The sequence below is a fragment of the Camarhynchus parvulus genome, chromosome 3 (genome assembly GCF_901933205.1).
Source record: "Camarhynchus parvulus chromosome 3, STF_HiC, whole genome shotgun sequence".
NCBI lineage: Eukaryota > Metazoa > Chordata > Aves > Passeriformes > Thraupidae > Camarhynchus > Camarhynchus parvulus.
In genome coordinates, this window is record NC_044573.1 from 95,860,499 (window position 1) to 95,883,450 (window position 22,952).

The following is a 22,952-nucleotide window of genomic DNA, read 5'->3' on the forward strand; positions in this document are numbered from 1 at the left end:
ACATTCATATGTTGACAAGATCACAGAATCATAGAGTTATTTATTATTTAGAATTATTTAGATTGGAAAGGACCTTTAATATCATTGAGTCCAACTGTTATTTCACCACTTAACCATGTCCCCAAGTGCTACATCTATATGTATTTTAAATACCTTCAGGGTTTGGAGGTTGACAATCTTTTCCAGGAAGAACTTTTCCTAATATTTAGTCTAAAGTTTCCCTGGTGCAACTTGTGGTCATTTCCTCTTATCCTGTCACTTGCTGCCTGGGAGAAGAGACCTTCTTTCAGGTAGCTGTAGAGTGCCCTCACCATCAAGTCAACAGTGACTAGCTTTTTTTCCCTTAAGTTTTAATCTTCTCCTGTGTAGAATGGGAAAATGTTAGTGAGGCAGGAGAAAAGTGTTGCCTGCACAATCTCTTGATCAGTTGCTCTCTGATGAGGTAAAAGTTTGTCATCCTCCAGACAAGATAACAGAAATGACAAAACAGAGCTGCAAATTCTGGCCTTACAAGGGAATCAATGAAAGGAAAGCAGATCATGTATTGACACCCCTGCCTATCAAAATCTGTGAAGGTGAAGAGGAATAGCTGGCATATACCAATATAAGTATAGACCGAGGAAGAAGAAAAATGTTGTTTTTGAGGTATCTGCATTCAAATGTATAAAACTAAGCCTGGCTGCTTTGCTCCCTGGCTATATAAAAAGAAATGAAGCACTAAACTAGCAAAAAAAAGAAGCTGTAAATTTTTTAGTAGGAAGCCTTTCATTCCTCAGAGTACAGCAGTCATTTCAGTGCGAAGTACATGGACAGGCTGGTACGCTGCCCTTGTAATATAATTTGGAAAAACAAAATCATCTCTAATGAGCTGCAGCTGAGCAAATCATCATTCACCTCAAAGCTCCTTTTATCGAATTATATTTTAGCCAAGCACTTGCAAAATTGTGAATAACACTGCTGTGGAAAAGTTGAAACAAAATTATAGTACGAGCAGAAGCAGCAGAAATGCATTTTTTATGGCTATATTATTAGTTTGGTATGTAAAGATTCACCTGCATAAGTTCCCATGCTCCTTTGTAAGTGCTAATATTTTGACATCAATGTGGTAATTCATATGTAGATTTTTACTTCCTAACTCCCAAGAGTTAAGAGATATTTTACTTTTTCGACTTTCTGATAAAAAGCAGCCCATTTTGCAGGAATGCATGTTATATTAGGTGTTATATCACCAAAAGTGGCACTGTGTTCTGGGACCCCCAACATAAGAAGGGCATAGACCTGTTGGAGTGAGTCCAGAGAAGGGCTACGGAGATGATCAGAGAGGTGGAGAACCAGTCCTATGAGGAATGGTTGAGAGAGTTGGGATTATTCAGCTGGGGAGAAGGCTCTAGAAAGATCTTACAGTAATCTTCCAGTACCTTTTTACAAGAACATGTAGTGACAGGACAAATGGGAACAGCTTCAAACTGTTCAAAGGGTAGATTTAGATTAGATATTAGGGAGAAATTCTTTACTGTGAATGTGGTGAGGCACTGGAACAACTTGCCTGGAGAAGGTGTGGATTCCCTGTCCCTGGAGGTGTTCAAGGCCAGGTTGGATGGGGCTTTGAAGGACCTGATCTTCTGAAATGTGCCTTGCCTGTGGCAGGGGAAATGGAACTAGATGTTTTTTTAAGATCCTTTTCAACCCAAACCATTCTATGATTCTATTAAAATATTGCCTTATTTTTATCACAGAAACTAAATACAGAATTTCATCATCTAGGCTTGAAAACTGTGTTACACAGGTTTATAAAAGGGTTTGTATTAGTAGAGATTTTCAGATACTGTTGGAGACGTCTTTCAGGAGCAAAGTTTCTTGATAACAGGTTTTGTCTTCATCATTATTTATGAGTGTAGTTCAAATCTCTTCCAAACTAGAGCATGCAAAAGACATGTAGAGGAAAACTCACTTTAGGCAAAAGGGCTATTTCAGTGTGCGGTAAGATGATAATACATTACTAATACTTTTTTAAGCCGATCCCTTACAAAATTATCTTTTTTTTTTTTGGTAATTCAGTAAATCCTATTGTTTAGTTTGAGTGCATAACAGAGGAGAAAAAAGAAATAACCTGTGTATTCAAGTATTTCCTCAATTTTCACAAAATCAGTTTCTAAAGCTCCACGGTAAGATTTTATGTATTAATGGTTTTCATTAAAAATGGTAAGAAAAGCTTCAATATTCAATTCCTAGAAAGCTCATAAAATGTGAAATCTCATTGCTCTTCCACACCTAACTATTTGAATCTCATTTTAATTTTTTTCATTAGTCCCCATTCAAGTATTTTCTTTCCTGTTTTTAGATTTTGGACAGCTGGGGATGAGTTGAGGGGTTTCTTGTTTCAGTTAGTTTAGTTTAGTATAGTTTTGTTTATTTTCCTGTGTTTTTCTCTAATTTAGGTGGCTATTATCCACACACCGTATTAAGAATACATGAAGAATTCTTTATTTATGCTTCTTGGAAGAATGATAATGTAGGGTATTCCTAATTCTGAGGTCTTGCTTCTTAGTATTATTGCTTGTACCATACCACATTTGATAGGCTTCTAGAGTGTATGAAACCAAAATGTACTCTGATTTGAGGCATTTAGGTAATTATTTTTCTTGGATACCATCTGAAGTAGGCCTGTGGGGTCCTAATCACCAATTCTATTCTTGGTCCTGCAGTCACTCATAAACACAGTACAAATAAATTTCTAAGTCTCAGGAAGGATTTTACCCTGTTTATCCAAATAAAGCAAAAAGAACCTCAAACCACACCTCAGAAGACATTAGTCAGACTAGCCAAGTATTGGGTAAAGTACACAATTCTATATGAAATAATTAGGCACATAATTTTCTGCTTCCAGATCAAAAGAAGATAATGAGCAATGAGGAACATACTTCATAATATTATACAGACTAAGTTTGGGTCATTAGATCATCATCTAATTTGCCTTTCTACATATAACAGTCCATTAAGCTAGCAACAGATACACTTTAAAGAGATTAAAATATGCTAGACTGAAGTAGTTCAGTTTTCAGAAAATGAAACTACAGGCCAAGGGTAGAAAGAGAAAACAGGCTTCAGCAAGGTCCATAACTTCTGCTATAACAGAACATAACAGTCCATAACATTTTGCTATAGAAGTAATTGATTTGGCAAAATGGTCTGAAAACCCAAATTATGTTGATCCTACAGAAAGCAAAAATCCTCCAAATCCTGATAATTTAATATGGAATTTAAGAAAGGAAGGAATTTCCTCACTATTAACAAAACGCTGGTGATCAGTATGTGATTAAGAACTTTCCAGAAGGAAGTGAAGAAAGGATATCCTCTGCCACTAGAGTTTATTAAACCTTATGACTTTACTTCATTTCCATCCACAACAAAAAATACAGTAGGATTTCTTGTTATAATCCCCTCTTTCTCAAGAATATATTTAAAAAATGCACATAATTGGGCAAAACATTCTTCTCAGCTACAATGACTGGTAACAGACTCAAGACAACGCGCCTGTCTAAGAACATTTTCCTAATGCAAAGCTGCAGACGCTGCAAACACACTAGGACAATGCAAGAAAACCAGGACAAAATTTGGTATATGATCTGTGATGTTTCTTTTTCTGCTCATCAAGTTATTGCTTGATCCTCTAGGTCCAGGAGGCAAAGTCTACCTATTTATCACTCTGAATTTTCTGCTTATAGTGCTTTAGGGAGAATAATCCAAACTAGGTTCTTTACATATTGTTATTACAGTTAAGCAAATAATTTCCTAAAGGTTTATTTCATGGATTTGGGCATTTTTGTCCCTTAACACGTTCAGTGAATAAATTTTCTTATTAGTCAACCAGCTGTAAAAGCTGGTCAAACAGTATTTGTTGAATTCATTTGACGATTGATTTGTACCAAATGTAGGATAAATTGTTCATGACTAATTGGTTCTGTTATTCAAAGAGATCTAATTATCATCCCTAGCTTTAAAAGGAACCTGTACCACAGTGCACAAGGTAAAATAAACCAACAGAAGTACAGGCTGCACATTTGTAACACAGCTGACATTCATAATTCTCTTAAACTGCTTTTCCTCAAACTCCTATTGTGCAGGACACGGTGCCCTTGAAAGACATTAACTGAGTGTTGATCTCCACAAGTCAAACCATACCCCTCTACTATTTCACCATGTTCAAGTACATAGTCTCTTTAGAGGCTTTGTGTTTGTTACATTTTTACTATGCCAGGAATTTTCTGAGTTGTCCCACGGACATGTAGGAACATTAAGAAGGAAGAGTGGTAGGCAATAATTCAGAAGACTTGAGATAAATTTCCTGCTTAAGTGGTCTCAGTTCTCCATCAACAAAAAATGCAGATGTAGTACAGACTCATCTCAAAAATATATTGAGGACATATATTAATTTAAGACTGGGAATTATTCTGACACTGTTGCAAAACAATATTAAGCATAATATTGATATATGTATCAAAAAGTGGTCCACGAGTCCAGACAGTGTAACTCAACCCTGTTTTCCTCTGAGGTGCCATAACCTACATCTGAAGAGCCAGGGCACGCAGTAGAGGCAGTAATTCTGCCTGGCACATTCTGTAAGTGACTGGAAAAAGTCATGTTATTCATGGCGCTGGGGATTACGAGCAAAGTATATTATCTTTAGCATTATGGGTGTATTTTTAGCTTTAATGACTCCCCATCTTTACAAATTGACTTTCAAATGGATTTTAAGATTAAAATATGGTGCCGTTCTAGCATGATTTACAGAGCTACCATGTTGGTCTCAGTACAAGTCTTGAGTCAAGCTGAAGAACACACAGCACTAACTGGGTTTCAGTTTCTCTAATACTGCTTATTAAGGGTTGAAATTTGTCCCATGTCGATTTTGGGCGAGTAATAGAGAAAACTGTAAAAATACAAGAAGCTTTGTGCATGAGGCAGTGAATCTACAGCAGTTACATACAGTAAGGAAACAGTCTTCAGGGGGTCAATTACCTGTGGTTATGTGGTAAAATTCTACACTATATATAGCAAAGCATTGCGGTTTCCTCACATTAAACTCTCTATTCCTCCTCTGTCCCAGAAAATAATGTTTTTATTGCCTGCTGACAATGGCCTCTCTGCTGCGCTATCCTCCAAAGGGTGGTAGGCATTCTTTGGGAGAGTGCTCACTGGTGTGGTCTGAAATGGCCAGGGAGCATGCTAACACATACACAGTTAAACTGTGCAGATGACTACAAGGATGGCTTTTAAGCTTAAGTTTTTTTACTAGTATAACTATAAGCTTCCAGTTCAGCACCTGTGTAGCCAGGTTAGCAGGGTCTATGGCCAAGGAAATCTTCTCTGGCTCCCATCATACTGAACACTTTTCTATAGATAATATTTTCTTAGGTACAGCACCATGTGAATTCTACTATGTGATTTCTGGTTCTAGATCATATGCAGCTTGATTGGAGGGCATAAAGACAGGGACTTGTCTGTATTCTATGCTTTAATGTATTAAATATTGTATTTATGGGTATTAACTGCTTTATATCAGCTTCAGGAACATCATTTTTTTGAAGACTGTGCATCTGATTTTCTTTTATATATTTCAGACAATAAATGAAAGAGATTCAGCTCAGATTTTAGGGAAATATTCAGAGAACTGAGTGATACCCCGCTCTATTCCTGGTCTGCATTGGTAAAATACTTTATTGGTAAGTTAAGCACACTGAGACAACTCATACATGCTTTCATAAGCTCACGTATTTATTATAGCAACACCGTCTGTCAGCAGCTTCCTTATAAAGCCCTATTTTCAGGGATTTATGGAACTGACATATGTATCGTGGGGGAACAAGCCTACATTTGCAGGGCAATGACCTTATAGGTCTTTACCTCTATTTTCTCTGATTCTTTAAATACGCTGCGTTGTTCACTTTGAGAAGCAGAAAGATGTAAGACAGACCAATTTTCCTTGTGAACAGTTCCCAAGTGTAAAAGAAGTCCATTTTAATTTGTATGCACATGAGTCAGACTTAAATTTTGTGCAGCAAAAAGATATGTTTAGGTGCTTCTGTAATTTTAAAGAAGCATTACCAATTTTTAAATGTTCTTTGGCAGAAAGAATATTTCACAGTGCAATTTACTTATAATTAATATTTCAAAAAAGAAAATATAGAAAAAAAGATAAGTCTGCTCTAGGTTATAAATGTCTTTTGTCCAACAAGTCAGACTTGTGGTTCTTGAAAAATTACCAGTGCCTACCAAAGCCAGGTAAGTTAAACCACTGAATAGCATGAACAGCATTTCCCATAGTTTGAGCTGCAAACTAGCATAGACCTAACAAATGAAATTGTTGCAACAGAATAAAATACCGAAATTATTAAATGCAAAAATGTTGCAGCCAACTTAACGTGTTTTTTGAGTGTGAACACTAAAGGGATAGATAAACATGCAGGCAGCTGTGTAAAATAGAAGCTTCTGTGCAGTGGGAAAAATTCCTTTGACAATCTGTTCTGTCCTATCTTAAAAATAATTCTTGCTTTGGCCTACTGAAACTGAATTCCGGGCCTCAAATAAATTGGGTCTAACAAAACAGAAATGCAGCTCAAAGGAATTAATCAAAATCTCCTCTAAGTAGCAATCCAGATTTGAGGAATGGCAGCCAGGCTACTGCTTTTCAAGCCACCAAAGAATTTTAAACATGTTACGGAAGTGTTGCACTTGGTTGAGAAGTTGGGAAGTTATGAAGCACAGAGCTGTATTAGTGTGTCTCTGTTGAATGATAAACGGAGCAGTGGCCTTTGGAAAAGGATGCAGAGTAATAAGAATGTCAGTAGAATATATCATGCAGGGAAAACCCATTGTCCATGAGAATCTTCAAAGGCTCATTTCCCACTATAGCATTAACCTGGCTGAATGCTTCAGCTAGGGACATGGAGGGTAACTAATATACCTATAATAAATGATGGTAATACATTTATAAAGCAATATACATTATATATTACATCTATCCATATAAACATGTTTAGGCAGTGTATAATTGTATAATGCCTATGCTTTGCAAATAAACTTTTTGTTAGGCTTTTTGAAAAAAACTCACATAGTATTTCTTCATCTAGAGTTACTTTACCTTTTCCAAGACACTGCGATAGATTCACCCTATAATCATTTTCTAATGTTACATTCAAATGTGAAATTCTCAATTTGAGAGCAAAAAGAAACATTCCTGGCTTCCTACTCTGCAATTAAAGAATACCAGTATTACAGAATTCTCAGCAAGTTGCTCTTCCGGTAAATCTCATTTATTCACATCTCATTTTCTAATAAACTAAAATGTGTCTTGCCTCTGACCCCTATAAAAATTTCACGCAGCGGACATGAAAGAAAGGAATCTGATTCATTTTTCCACTTCTACAGTAAGACAAGGCTTATTTCACAAACACCAGCACTATACAAGATCAAAATAACATCCATTAACATAAATTATTCTTTCTCAGATCTGTTTTCTTCTTGGTATTGCTTACAGAAACCTGAGAGTAAATAAGTAAGTTTCTTTTTTACGCCAATGATTAATAATGAATAAACAGAGCAAGTACTAAAGCTGACTTTGCACCTACTGAATGCTGCAAGTGTCTGTACTCGTTTGATATGCATCTAGCAAAGCTTGGATGTTCCCAAAAGGCCACTCCATGAACACTGAGAGAGCAGCGTCTGCTAGTGGTGCCTGCAAGACACAAAAGAGACAGAAAATATTTATATAAGTGAGAGCAACTGGAAAGAATAAACTTTATTTAATCTATATTCCATGCTATTTTAAAGGCACACACAGAAACAATTTCATGCAATGATCATCGGTATATAGAGAGTAGTATAAGATCCTGAAACACATTTCAATGTTTACTTGATTGCTTTTCAGCAGTGTTTCCTTAATTTAAAAGATTTTTATGTTCTCCCTCATTTTTATCACTTTGCCTGACAGATCCAGTCAAATTGATTTCTTGTCAGCTTTTTCTTTGTGGCTATAATGCTCACACGTATACATATGTATATATTCAGATAAATGTACATACACCACAGACCCATGCATATATGTAAGCTGTAAGAGACATCATATGTACCTGTGTATATTTGCATGCACATGCATAAGTCAATATGTGATGTTTATACAGATATATTCATATATATGCATATTTATATGAGTCTAGTAATAATTTATCTAAGACACAAAGCAAAATATTGCTCCCCTTTTTATCATCATAAGATTTCAAAGTAGTACTGTACCTGTGGCATTGAGAGGACATCGATTGAATGCCATGTCCCCAGCTGGGGTCCTTTTCCACACCATTGACATCAAATAGTCTTCAGGACATATTTCATAAGGCGCTGTCATTTACAAATGAGAATTTAAATAGAAACATTGACATATTTTATATCAGAAAATTAAGTGTTTCATTTCATCCTACTTTTTCCTGAGATGTGTATGTTAACATAACTTGGGTTAATTTCAAGTTTGAAGTAAAAAAATGAGAAGCCTGAAATTTTGCATATCTGTTTTTGTGACAGTATTTACTTCATATAACCCATGGCTTTATTCTCCCCAGCAAGCAAGGACTTTTTAGGTTGTAGCTACAATGTTAACAGGTTTGACTCTTTCCTTGTTGCTCTATTTTGATCAATAGCACTAAGAAACTATCAGAAGATTATGAGACTTAAACTGTGATAAGTTATAAAGCTAATCTTAAAGTAAAATTTGTAAAGATTTTTCTAAAATTGAATCTTTATGTGAAAGAAATAGTTCAGAAAAGACAGGTCAAACATTAAATGTGCTGAAGGTGATAAATGAGAATTGTGTATTCTGAAGGATACTATAAAACCAGGCTATTTCTTTGAAATGTGTTTCAGTACAAGCTGGTAATTAAGAAAGTATAGTCAATAATGTGGGACTGAATGTCTATAAAGCAAAATAACCTTTTACTGGTTAGTGCAATACTATTTAAAGGGAAAAATATTGTCACAATCTTGTACTAACACAACTGCATGGGGAAAAATATACTTCAGCAAATGCTTCATGTTTTATTTTCACATGGTCACAACAGCAGATTCCTCTTGCTCTTTGTATGTTAGTGTATATTCCAGTTTATGATTTTTGAGTAAATTAGATTAGCACAGAAAACATCTGGCTGTAGTCATCTCACAACTCACATCACTGACACGTTAGTTAATGAAATCTAATTCACTCCAAGTTCAGCGGAGAAAATCTGGAATTGTTTATTATTAAATGTATTTCCAGGAAAAAAAACGTAACCCTGCTGTATTACATCAAAGTGGTTACAAAACAAGAAAAAAGAAAAGAGAAAGGAAATTCATTCTAGCAGATGGTGTGATAAGGCAGAAAGCAATTGAATGATTCACTCATGGTTGCATGGGAAATCTCTAGCAGAGGCAGGAACAGACTACAGATTTTGCCCATCCCATTATCTACCCCATAAAATCGTCCATCTTCCCTGTTTTGTACTTCTGCTGACGGAAGTGTGAGCAAGGGAACTGAGTAGACTTTTGCACAAAGCTGTACCCTTTCTTTGTAGAGGACAAAGAATACCTAGCAGATGGCTCAGTAATACTAATATGAATCACAGTTGGGCAGAAAAATTGCTTGCTAAATTTGCCTCACCATCAGCATTCCTGAATCATAAATCAAGACAGTTGGTGCTGCATAAAACGCAAGAGATCCATTAATGGCAAAACCCAAAGAAAGTCAGTTAAATCCACAATACTAGCCCTGCTTCAGATATGCCCACAGAGTGAATGCATCAGGACAGTGATACACTGGGAAAAAACAGATTTTGATAAACATAAGCCATCTGGTGACATAAGCAAAAGCAATTACCATTCTATTATGACCTTATAAACAAAAGAAATGTTCTGTTTTGAGGAGCGTAAATTAACATAATAAGGAGGTTATATTATAAATTACATAAATTTGCTAGAGCTTATAGCTCTGTGAGAACTATATTTGTTATGCAGCTGTGGCCATTTCAAATGTGTTGTGTTCACTAATCAGCACTTTAGGTGCTGATTCTCAGAACTAAAACTCTTCTTCTCTCCACATACTGAATGTTACATGTGAGTTTTTTTGCTTTCAAAAAATATATAAATGCATTGTATGCACCATATTTTCTCTTTCACATTAGCAAGCCTCAGGTAGTATCAGAGATTTCCCATCTATTTGGAAGGGTACTAGTGTGCTTTTGAATTAAAGTTTTCAGAACTCAAGATTATATTGAAACTTTAACCTAGTGCCGGAGATAAGCAGTGCACTTGTGTGTTGTGTTCAAAAGCAAAAGGCACTCCCAAGACCTTGAGTCATCAGGAAAGAGGTGCGGGAGCAGCTGGAACTTGGAAGAAGTTTTGCTTAGCCCAGGCAAAGACCTTTTCCTGGTCTCTGGCTGACTCTTGGCCTTTTAATGCCTTGTACAAGGATCAAGGAATGCTGCAGATAAAAACAAACTCCTTCTTCCCAAAGCTCAAACCTATCTGGCAAAGCTTACTCATCAGGCATTCGCCCACATTAAAGCATCTGTGAGGCTGCAACCCATGTCGTTCATGGAGGCATTACAGGCACACTATATCCGACTTAAAAAGCCTTGTTGATCCTCAGAACCAGTTCAAGTATTTCTGTAACTATGGCACAATTAATTCATAACACACCCACAGGTAAATATGAGTTTGCAATACAAAATCATAGAAAACTACCAGAATTTAGAAGCAAATAGCAAATACTGAGGTAAAATTTGCTATCATTGGCAAATAAAGTCCTCTTTCACTCTTGATGTGAATCACCAGCATCTTCCCACACGGAGCATGCACTCAAATGTACCACGCTACACCCCTGTAATGATAGGCCTGAATTCATCCCACCTAAGCACAAATATTCAACAAAGTCAGTGGTCTAGAAGCACAGTCTTCTTCTGACATTACTGGAGAGAAGACGTGCATCTCCCAGAGGCAATCAACCCAACTGGGATCTGTGGAAGGTCAGTACAGCACACAAAGCAAGAGACACATGCGGTCTCACAGAGTCTACCATCTAAACAGGCAGATAACAAATATGGGAGAGGATAACAAAAGGGTGAGACAAGTGACAGCCCAAATGACGGTAGAACTACAGCTCCTCTCTTGAATCCTAATACAATGCCCAGGCAAAATTATCATAAACAAAGGCAACAGGAAAAAAGCTTTTGGATGTCTTATAGAATAGTGCTGTAATCAGAGACAAAAAAACTCCCCAAAGCTACAAGGCTTTTATTTTATTATTTAGCTGAGTATCATCTGAATTACTTGAATCTTCTCCCTTCTCCTATTCTATGTTATCTATTTAATACTGCTGTGAAAAAAACTTCCATCATTGGTGGGAAATGATTAGCCAATCTTTGGTTGTTGTGCACTCCTGTCTTTCTGTTAGCTAACAAGATAGTCTAGCACTGTTTACAGTTATACTTTGGTCTAAAGTGCTCCCATATCAGACTTTATACTACTGAAAATATGCTTATAAGAAAAACGCTGAGAATCTTTTTTGAGTAAAATCCAGGTAAAACATTAATATTGAAAACAATTATAGAGGTAATATGGATTTAAATATCAGGAAATTAGGTACTTCTGGAAACCAATACTGAATTGTTGAAACATGATATATTCTTCTGGCTGTCATAAGAACATAGTCCTATTTTTATAAAAATAAATTTACAGAAGTCTTCTACCCTGTATAGTGCTGCACTTTGGTTTTGGTTGTCCCATCTCTTCATTTTTACTGACACATTTGGTGGAAATTGCCTTATTTCTCTTATACAATCTTCTACAAGTTTCTGATCATCTTGCCGTGCAACTCCTTATCAAATGCGTTTTCTTCTGTTATCTAGCTGTCTCCATTATTCTTGTGGGACAGAAAGAGTGTTCATTCATCTCATGTAAGTTTTCTGCTCTGACTCCTGAGTGACTAGCTGTTTACCAAATATAGAAGCATTTTTTACTTTCTCTGACTTGTTTCCAATTTTCTGAAGTTATCCTTCACAGAAAAAATATTTTGAGTGCAGAGTAGTGCTGACCTACTCGGAGTGAGGTTTAACTTAAGACATTTGGGATGCAACCAAGCAGAAATAACTGAACCCAGAATATCTTCAGATCTTTGTTTTTCATTCCTAGATTATTACACAATGGAAGGAAAAAACAACAGTTTTAAAATTTATAGCTGTGAATATAAACAAATCACAAAGATAGATGCACAAAATTTGTTCAGAAACCAAGCTTTTTGAGAAACCAGTTTTCAGATAGTTGTTGCATATAGGTAAAACCTTACAAAGTGAAGGACTTGTGAAATCCTGGCTCAGGCCAGCTACTTTGGCTAAGCAGAAAAGGACTAAGGGAAAGTGACTCAGCTGATTTAGAGGTAGAAAAACAAGTTATGTAACCATTGTGTGTTCAGATCGTGGTGTATGGAGGTTGGTTGAATTATATTTGTTATGATTTTAATCTATGTAGCTGATAACTGGCTAATTGCTTAAAAAGGCCAGGTATTTGCAATAAAGCAGCCTTTGCACCTGCCTGAGGACTCTGCGTCACTTCACACCCTCAACTCACAGACAGCCCTTCTGACTCTGCCTCTCTTAATGCTGCTAAAATTAATTCAGTTCATGCCCCAGCCACTTGAAGGGAAGCACTAAGAAACTACGAAAAAATTCCATATAATAGATAATGCAGAACACACACTACACAATGTCCAGGCACGATTTTCAGTTATCAAGTAAGCACTCTGCAAAGTATCTTATTAACATCAGTCACTACAACAGAAAAAGGCTTTAGTAGCCTTTTGCTTACACAATTTAAAGCAGATATAATTTAACTTTTTGTAAGTCAATAGACCACTGGGTGATTCAAGCAGGTGCAGCTTCATACCCTTAACAAAAATATTACATGGTTTTACATACCTGAGGATCTTGTTTTGTTCAAAACAATGCTAATACAAGAAAAAGGATCAACATTATAGTTTTGTCACATTGTTTAGTGGCTTACATAGAACAAGAAACCAGTGAGCCAAAAATAGCTTTTCTGAGCTATTTCAGGGCTAGGAAGAAATGCATACAAATAATGAAATTTTCTTATACTTTGAACTCTTTATAGTAATTTCCAATTTTACTTGTTTATAGAATGTAATTTGTATGTAATTTTATAAAATTTTGTTAAATTATCTCTACATTTAAATCTGAGACTTCAGTAAACATCAGTCTAGAGGCAAATAAATCTACAATTCATGTCTAATAGTCTGCACAAGCATAGCTTGTTAAAAGGTGCTTTAGGTTAGAGTTTCTATAAGCACACTAAATCTAATCTGAAATTAATCAGGTAAATAAATAACTTCACCAAATGGCAAATAAAGCTCTGTGTGCATTTGACTTGTAAATACATCTGTAAAATATTTTATTAACAGCAGGTGGCAACCTTTGAAAATTGGACTGCAGCAGTATGGTTTTACTTTTAAATATACAAATGCAAATTATTTCAAGAATGGTTTTATAAGCAGCATCTAGTTCATCTGACTGCTTATTGAGAAGATTCATATTAATCTTCTATTAGTGTTGTGCTTTATAGAGGAAGGCTGCATTACCCATGGAAATTAGTTTGCTTAGGAATCCAATACAAATACTATTTTGTACTGCTTTTCAAATGATGAAATTTTTATTAAAATTAAAGAGATCATTTAAAAATCAAGTTAAATTCAGTTAGCTTCTACAGTATAGTGTTATAACTTTCTAACTACAAATAGTCTTTTTGTTGTTGTTCGAATGCAATGAGACTAATTGTTCTACTGTACTGCAAGTATCTTGAAAACTGTTCCTTGATGTCTGTCAAGGGATCAATATGCCGCCTATGAAAAATATGGGCTTGATAATATAAAATTCACATCTGACAAATTTCTCATTTCCTGACCCAAAGCATCCCTGCCCTTTAAGTCCTTCTCTGACCCACCAGAGAACACAGCCAGCAAAAATGTCCAGAAGTCAGATTGCTAGATTGATTTTTTGCTGCTTCCTGGCTTGCAGTTCAGATTGCATAATTTCCCAAGTGGATGGCTAAAACATCCTACCCTCCTGACTGACTACTTATTTTTTATCTTTCACCTATCCAACAATACATTCTTTTACTTTAGTACAATGTGTGTTTATGATAAATACTATCTGATTCACCAGATATTCTTCTTTATTCATCATTTTTGAAGAAGCTCAAAAATACACTTGCATTAGCTTTTAGTGAGAAAGACTTAAATCTCTTGGGAGGGCAAAGTAAAGAGTGATACAAAGCATTATATTAAAAAAGTGATATTTAAGCATTATATTAGTGTTTAATAATAGAAAGATGTGTCTTTCAATTACTTTCCCTTTTATAAAATGTGTCTCACATATTCATTCATTCACTCTCTACACTATGATAATGCTCACTTTATCTCTTATTTTTACTGCACTACAATTTACCCCAAATGTATTAGAGATGTCACTTGCATACTGGATAAAAGGAATTCCAGATTACAAAAACAGCCCTGATATTCTCAGATACAGCACATTCAAAGAGATTTTCTGTAGCAAATTGTTCCTGCTCCAAAAACTATAGGCATTCCTAGAAAATCAAGTATTTTTTAATAACTATTTTTACTATGGCATTTTGCTTTGCTCAAAACTTGATGCATTGCTCGTTATGTCTAATAGGGCTCATTTGCACTTAGCTGCATAAACAGAAATCTATTGAGAAAACCAGCAGTGACTTGTCTAAAGCAAGGCCAGATACGGCTCCTTATGGCTATTACTCTACAGACATTGATCTCATCTTTCCTAAGGATGCCCATAAAAATAAGCCCTGTTGTAGTGTAAATAATAACAGCAATTGTATTTTCATCTCACCAGGACACCTTTGTTCACTGCAGCGTCTAACTTCCTCTCCAGTTCCTTCACACTGCTGCCCAGTCACAGCAGCACCTTGACAGATCCTTATCCGCCTCTCCCAGCCACCGTCACAGGATTTGGAGCAACCACTCCAGTGGCCCCACTGGTTCCACTGGCCATTTGCTGTTTGGAAAAATATAATTACAGTGGTGATATGATGACAGTCATAATGGAGAATTACTCTTTTTTAAAATTGATTTTTATAGTGCTGTTGTACAGTAACAATACACATTTAAAATATGCCTAAGTACCCTTAAAAGAAACTAAGTAAAAACATTTTTGCGTGTGATATTTTAAGATCTTGATTTTTACATGTTCTCACAGAGCAAATGAGGCTTAAAGGTAAATCCATATAGAATCTACACACCCTGAAAGGCTGCTTTTGTACTGTCAGAGGATCATGAAGTAGTCTCAGCCTAAAAGGGAATCAGTTCATATATATTTACTTTCTAGGTTCATGAAAAACTTAGGTACTTTAGGCCGCAAAAATACGTGCCTAAAACTGCTGAATGTCCTTCAAAGAGCAATAAAACCAAAAAGTTGATGCGCAGCCTTCATGCAGCCTTTCAGGGCACATTCTTCAGCTTTTTTCACCATCAAGTAAATATGAATGAGGCCCCAGGACTCACAGAATGACAGAACTGCTAGGGTTGGAAGGGACCTCTGGAGATCATCTGGTCCAGCACCTCTGCCAAAGCAGGATCACCTGAGCACGTGGCACAGGAACACCTCCAGGTGGGTTTTGAGTATCTCTAGTGAGGGACACCCAACAGCTTCCCTGGGCAGCGTTTTGGTTGTTGCCACCGTCAATGTTAATAAGTTCTTACTCTTATGTTGACACGAAACTTCTTGTGTTGTAGTCAGTGACTTTTGTTCCAGCAGCTGCCCTGCCCCTCGCAGCCCGCAGAGGCCAGGCCAGCCTGCCCTGCAGGCCCCGCTCCAGCTCGGAGGGCGCCGCAGCCGGGCGGAGGCGCTCGCTACTCACCGGTGCACTCGGGGTTGTAGCACTCCCGGCTCTCGGCCCAGGGCCCTCTGCACTCGGAGCCGCCGTGGGCCGCCGCCGTGCACTGCCTGCTTCGCTGCTGGGTGCCATTGGAGCAGGTCACCGAGCACTGGCTCCACGAGCTCCACTCCTGCCACTGTCCGTCCACTGCCGCCGCGGCCACAAAAGAGATGGACACAGCAGAGTTACCATCGCAGCCAGGCAGGTGACCGCAGCCCCTCGGCTGGGCCCAGCCTGGCTTCTCATGGCAATCAAATACAGAAACCAAGGTTATGAGCTGCTTTAAACTAATATAAAACTGTTTTCCTTTTCCTTCAAGTAAAGAGTGTCCCATCTCCTCTAATTGTACACTGATGTAAAAAAGGATAAATAATTATTTCGGTCACATACTATTTGAGGGGTGTTATTAAGAACAAGACCTTATAAATAAAGACTGGTCTTTTTAGGCAAAAGTGAGAGCTGTTCTTGTGTCATATAAATAAACCCTGAGCCCTCTGAAGTGATTTCTAAGAGCTGCAGTGATAGTTCAGATAGGTCAGATTATAATGTTATTGGTCCTGACAGTCTTTAGTGGAACAGGAAAAGGAAAATGAGAGTTACCACTTTGCCTCACATACAGGCTCTCTTCTCTGTATTCACAATGCTGAATATATTTTTTATCATTCATCCTCCCTGTGAGGGAATTGATCACAGTTCTTCAACATTCTTTTGAGATAAAATGTAGCAGGACAGAAACTTCCTGCCTTCCTTGCTTTCTTAACAGATCTGCTGTTGTGTTTGCATATTGCATAATCTTATTTCTGAATTTGACAAGTTAAATGTCTAAACAAAATGAAAATGGTGGAAATGGCTCTGTATTTAGTAATTTGTATTAGCCCATGCACTTGAGTTTGGATGAATATTCTCCTGAGTAAAGGTTAATGACTGTTATTAATAATTTTGTATATCAGAAAGCTTCTTGAGGTAAATGAAAATATTAAAAACCAAGGTAATGAAAAAACGTAAAGCAATTTTGCTTCCATACAAGTTAAAAACTATATGATCGATAATAATAGGACTAGGCAGTATGTTTAAAAACAGGCAAGCATTATGAAATGTGTTATGACTAATTGTGCTAATTCAGGATCCTGCATTCATAGAGATTGTGGCAATCATCAGTTCCTCATTGCCCCTGCAGTTAAATATAATCACAAAATGTAGGTTCTGATATAATTTTGATTAATACTCGTCCTTGAAAACCTGGTTCTATAACTACTAGTGCTATATAAGCACAACCACTCCAAACAAGGAATTTCATTTGATGCACTTGCCAAACCCTGTTTTCAGGATTCTTCTAAAGGGGAGTTGGAATAGCAGCTCCCTAAGCTGATGGTGTTAATGTCTAAAATAGAAAGAAGAATCTTAAAGTTAGTGATTATACATACTGTTCTGTATGGGTGTGTCACTGTTCATTGAATAATGGAGGCGAACTCTTTTGCTAATGTCAGACATAAACAACAGAACATTTCAAAGGTACTATCCATATCCTGGGCCCAGGATCTCAGCACCAGTGAATTAAAGGAAGAGATTTTCCGAGGCTTTTCCCTGAAGTTCTGCATTAAATATTCCGTGTAATGCCTGGTTGTGAAGCACTTCTCAATGCAGATGCCTCTGAAGCTATGAAGCTGAGCCCTGATAATTTATTCAGAAGAAAATGGAAATCTTTCCAAACATGGATGCTAGTTCCACTCATTAATCATAAAAGGTTTATGTGAAGAGGAAAACATTATGGAAATTACATTTCAATGCACCCTCTTCAGTTTTATTCGTTGCTATATAGTATTATTTAGGATAGGAAAGATCAAATCAATTATTATACTGTCTTTGGAGAAAACTCATTCTGTGGCTTCTCATATATATTTCATACATCTCTCTTATTTATCTTTAGGAGAAAAGAACATGTGAGTTTTCTATTTCAGAAATACCCTTTAAAAATAGAGAATTCTACATGAAGATTCCCTTAATAAATTGAAAATGCAAATTGCAGCAAATCTTAATATTGAGCAAAGACTTAAAGTGCTGCTTTTAAATGTAACAGTATAGAAGTGCCTCTAAAAGTCATTTAGGTACAAATGATGTTTCAAAATCCAGAGTTCTCAAGTAATTTTTTTGACAGAATAGGTCAAAACATCTTTTGTGTTTCTTCACAATATTGAAGCAAACTGGATGCATTAGATGTATACACACATTTTGAAAAAGTTGGTCTAAATTAATCACAATCCAAAGACAAAAAGTTGAAAATCAATTTTGAAAGAACATCTTTTTTTTTAGTAATCTTTAATTTTAGTAGATGGACATTTTAACACGAAGCCTGTGCATTGTTTATTTGGTTAGTGGCAATTTTTTGAAATTGGTTTCACACATAACCAATGAGGCACCTAAACATGTAATACAAGAACTTAATGGGTATTCAATAATGCCCTAGCTTGTGTGAGCCTTTCTGTCTGTACACATGTAAATAATATCCATTTTGGATAAATTAGCAATTTAAAGGTTATGGTTTCACAAATATGTTTGACATATGATGAATAAATAATTACAGTGAACCTCTGAGCAAATTGTAATTTTTAAACTGTATTTTGTATTCTATAATTTTTACAGATATGGGGGACACAAACTATGTGACCTCTGAATGTCTCTCTTTCAGGCTCAGTCAGGAAGTATTTTGCCTTTTGGTTCTCTGAGACCCATCCTGAATCAAGACTTCCTACACAACATACTGTGCCCTACAGAGAGAGTACCTCAAAGAAACTAAATATTATTTCCTTCTGTCTTGAACAGTTACCATCCTGACGATATACTTTAACCATTACAGTCAGAATTATGAACAATTGTAAGAGCCATCCTTCCCAACAAACAATATTATTCAAGTTAGTCACTTTGGATAATGTTTTTTTCCCTATGTGCAAAGTGCTATAAAAGAAACCACAAACAACCCACATAAAATGCACTGTAACAAAGCAGAGAGTTGCTGTATGAGCTCACCAGGGCAGAGTGCAATATTGCAAGGTTTGTGCTGTGTTTCAGGTCCATCACATGATCTTCCCCCATACTGGGGAGGTATACATGACCTTGTTCTAGTTCTTTGGCCTCGACCACATGTGAATGAACACAAACTCCAAGGTGACCATTCCTCCCAAACGCCATGTACTGCAACAAACCATACAGATTTTAACCAGAAATAGACACACAAGTAACAAAAGGATTTTCAAAATAAACAAGATCAACATTCTAAATAAGAGTTATTCTGCCACCTTCAAGGAAATCAGGTTCATAGGTAAGCTTTATCATAGGAAAACACATACTTTTAAAAGCTTAGTTGATTTTAATTTAATCATATTTTCTCTAAAGTATATTTAAAATATACTTTGAAACATTTTCTCTAATCTTTAAACTAATCTCACCATCACAGTTTCTCTTTTTTGACTGTTTTACACATTATGACTTTCCTTTTCAGAAGTTAGTAATGACAGCTTTGGTCCCTGACTCAATATGTTTAATAGCCCTGATTTTCAGGAGGCATGCTTTTGTGAAAATCGGGCATATGCTTTCTGTATCAAGGCAACTCTAAAATCTAGAACCAATGAAAATTAAGCTTTCTTTTGAAATTATAGGAGTAAATGCAGTAATGTCTTGCTATATCAATATCACAAATTGGAGCAGTAATCTTAAAGTTTTTTCAATTGTTTAAATTCTGGTGGAAATATGGTGGCAGATGTGCTTGATTGTCTTCATCAAAAATTCCAAAACCACATAAGTAAAAGAGATATATACCATTTCCTTACATGAACATATTCATTGATTTAGCAGACTGTAATACATGCTGTACTCTTGGAAAAACATTCATTCAACAAACTGCAAATACCTTCAGAGTTGACAATAAATTACAAACTTATACCACTATTTTTACATACAAATATTTGATAATATTAATATAAGGAATCATAGAAGATGAATCTTTCTCTACTTTAAACATTTTCTACTACAGGAGAAACTGATATACAATATCCATATGAAGTTACATACTATATGCAACCCCTTTACAGAAAAATTCAGTGAAATTGTCAGAAAATTTTCTACACATACATCCATGAAACAGTTCTATACAAATTGAATAATACTGCAAAGCAAACTTTACTTATTTTTCTTCTGCTTTAATAAGAGCAGTTGCACAAATTTAAATTAGGCAATGTCAGAACAGGAATGTAGTGATGAGAACTGCAGTAATGTTACACATTTAAGAGAAATCCAAAGACTTAGTATCCAGACTGAACATCTCACCCAGTACCACATAATTCTGTTTCTGAAGCGCTGTCTGAAGGGTGTCTAGAGGGGCAAACTGTGTATAACATCTGAGTGTATCAGTAGTAATGATACACAACATTACAGAAGAAATAGATTTTCTGTTTTGTCCTCACTTTTTTTCATCACTGTGAAAGAACTTCTCATATATAGGTTTCCTTTGCCCTGAAGGCACATATCCCCTGCCCAGTTTCTACAAATACAACCCTTTTCTTGCAGGAATGAGAATAACATTTCCTGAGGTGAAATTCAATTGCAAGGCTGTGGAAGGACATTCAGCTCCCTGGCACATTATCACAAATTCATCAGTAAGATCAAGGGGAATTCAGCAAGTAGGTAAGTTCTATTGCCTTTCATTTAAAGTAAGAAAAATTGTCATTTCAGACACTATGTTGAGATAAAAAGTTTGTTAGTTAACTTCTTAGAAATTGTACCTGACAGAAAATGTCAAACTTTATTCAGGGAAGATTTTAACTCACTGGGCTCAATCAATGAAAGATTTTCATTTGGTCATGTAAAAGTGGTCAAAAAGACCACATCCTACGTCCTTATTATATTTCTCTATATATCACATCCATCTGCATTATATTAAAAAAATAACCCTCAGGAACAGTCCAAATTAATGTTAAAGTGACAGATTTTAGTCTAGTTAGTTTAGAAACCTTGATTAACTTTGACATTTTTGTCAAAAACAGAAAGTCTTGCACTTCTAAAAATAGTAAATTTATGACTATACCTGCCCATAACTCTTTTAGTTTCAGCCGTTCTCAACAAGTACTATACTTCTACAGATGTTTTTATTCAGCTATATAATTGATTTTTTTTTTGTCACTGGCAAGGTGTTAGATTACAAATCCAGACACATCTCTAAGATTCCCAATTTTTTATCATATGAACAAAATTAATGAAAAAACAGTTTGTCAGATCAGATTCCAAACAATAACCAGTAATAAAAATATGACATAATTTCATCTCCAGATACCACAACAGTTGATTAAAATGTTCAGATACAACAAGATTTTTAAAAAGTATAAAAATTAGCTAAACAAAATTAATCCAAATTCTAAAAAGATTATTCTCTAGAAAAATAAAAAAATTTAAAGGTCTTGATCTATGTAGACATAGAGTGGGGTTTTTCAGGGCACATACAAGTTTAAGCCTATTGCTTAATTTGGAATTTTGATTCCATGTTGTCAAAATGTTCTAAGTTAGTTGTCTTTATCTGAGAACTAAAAAAATATGTGCTGAATGGCTCTTTAAAGGTCTTTAACCAAGAGGATGTGTATTTCTTCAGGCAAGAGCTGACTGCATGCTAGCAGCAACACAGAACAATTCCTATGTGATTTTGGAACTAAATATAAGCCAAAACAAAATGTTTCATTTTGGATGGACTGAAAGCAGCCTCTATCTGTTTGTGGTTTAAATTAAGCTGTGCCAAAAAACATCTTCCATGACAAATTTTATCTCATTAAGTAAAACTTTCACAGCACCTTCTTGCATTTGTAGACTTTTATATCTGAAACTAGTAGTCCAATAACTAAATCAAGGATGGAATAGGCATAACACTAAAACAACACATTACAGAAGTGCCCAGTATTATCCTGATTATCTTTAAAAAACCATTTTAATTAAAAGTTTCTTACCCCTGATTTTTCTTTCTGGTATTTTATTTACATCTTCTTTCTTTAGCACTATTTTCTAAATGCAAAAAAAATCCCCTATAGCATCTGATGAATTATAGCCAGATGAGCTATGCCAAATTACACCAGATGGAGAGCTGGCCCGCAGAGGAGTTACTGTTTTCTATAACACAATTTCAGATGCAAGATTCATTATTTGGGACAAAAATATTCAGATTATTGCCAGCTTCTCTGTCAAAAACATTGCTAGCACAACAAGTTTGGATTACTGCAAAGCATCTTTCCCATCTCTCTGCCACTCTGTGAACCTAATCATGTTGAAGTGAACACCCACAGTGTTCACAACACACAACTGCTGTGAAGTGGAAGGAGGCGTTAGGCCATGCTGGCCTTCATCCTACAAACATATTTTGTGAGATTTTTATTGGGGTTTAAACACTTTTGATTTGTTCAGCTTTAAATTGAACAGATATTGAAAAAAATATGGCTGTTGTCATGGTGCAGGTAGGTCCAGTACTGTCTATGTCATCAATGACACAGACAGCGGGACTGAGCGCACCCTTGGCAAGTCTGCGGACAACACCAAGCTGAGTGGTGTGATTGACAAACCTGAGAGACAGGATGTCATCCACAGGGAGCTGGACAAGCTGTAGAAGCAGGCCCATGTGAATGCTACTAGGTTCAACAAGGTCCTGTACATGGCTTGGGGGCAACCTGGTTTCAACACAGGGTGGGAGATAATGGGATTGAGAGCAGCCCTGCAAGGAAGGACTTCAGACTGTTTGTGAATGAGATGTTGGGCCTGAGCCAGCACTGTGCATTTGCAGCCCAGAAAGCCAAACACAACCTGAGCTGCATCAAAAGCATCATGGCCAGCAGGGTGAGGGAGGAGGTTCTGCCTCGTTACTCCACTCTGGTGGGACTCCACCTGGAGTGTTGCATCCAGCTCTGGATCCTCAGCATAGAACG

General features: G+C 36.2%; 1 protein-coding gene across 7 annotated transcripts in view; it reads right to left on the bottom strand.

Moving 5' to 3' along the window:
• ADGRB3 (adhesion G protein-coupled receptor B3) overlaps positions 1 to 22,952 on the bottom strand; it is a 443,727-nt gene that overhangs the window by 234,585 nt on the left and 186,190 nt on the right. For all 7 annotated transcript variants that reach the window (XM_030946507.1, XM_030946501.1, XM_030946504.1 and 4 more), the window contains 5 exons: positions 19,027 to 19,191; positions 15,985 to 16,149; positions 14,958 to 15,122; positions 8,293 to 8,394; positions 7,629 to 7,735 (listed from right to left, as the gene is read on the bottom strand). In XM_030946507.1, the coding sequence (XP_030802367.1) occupies positions 7,629 to 7,735; positions 8,293 to 8,394; positions 14,958 to 15,122; positions 15,985 to 16,149; positions 19,027 to 19,191 (704 nt within the window). The remainder of the gene's footprint in view (positions 1 to 7,628; positions 7,736 to 8,292; positions 8,395 to 14,957; positions 15,123 to 15,984; positions 16,150 to 19,026; positions 19,192 to 22,952) is intronic.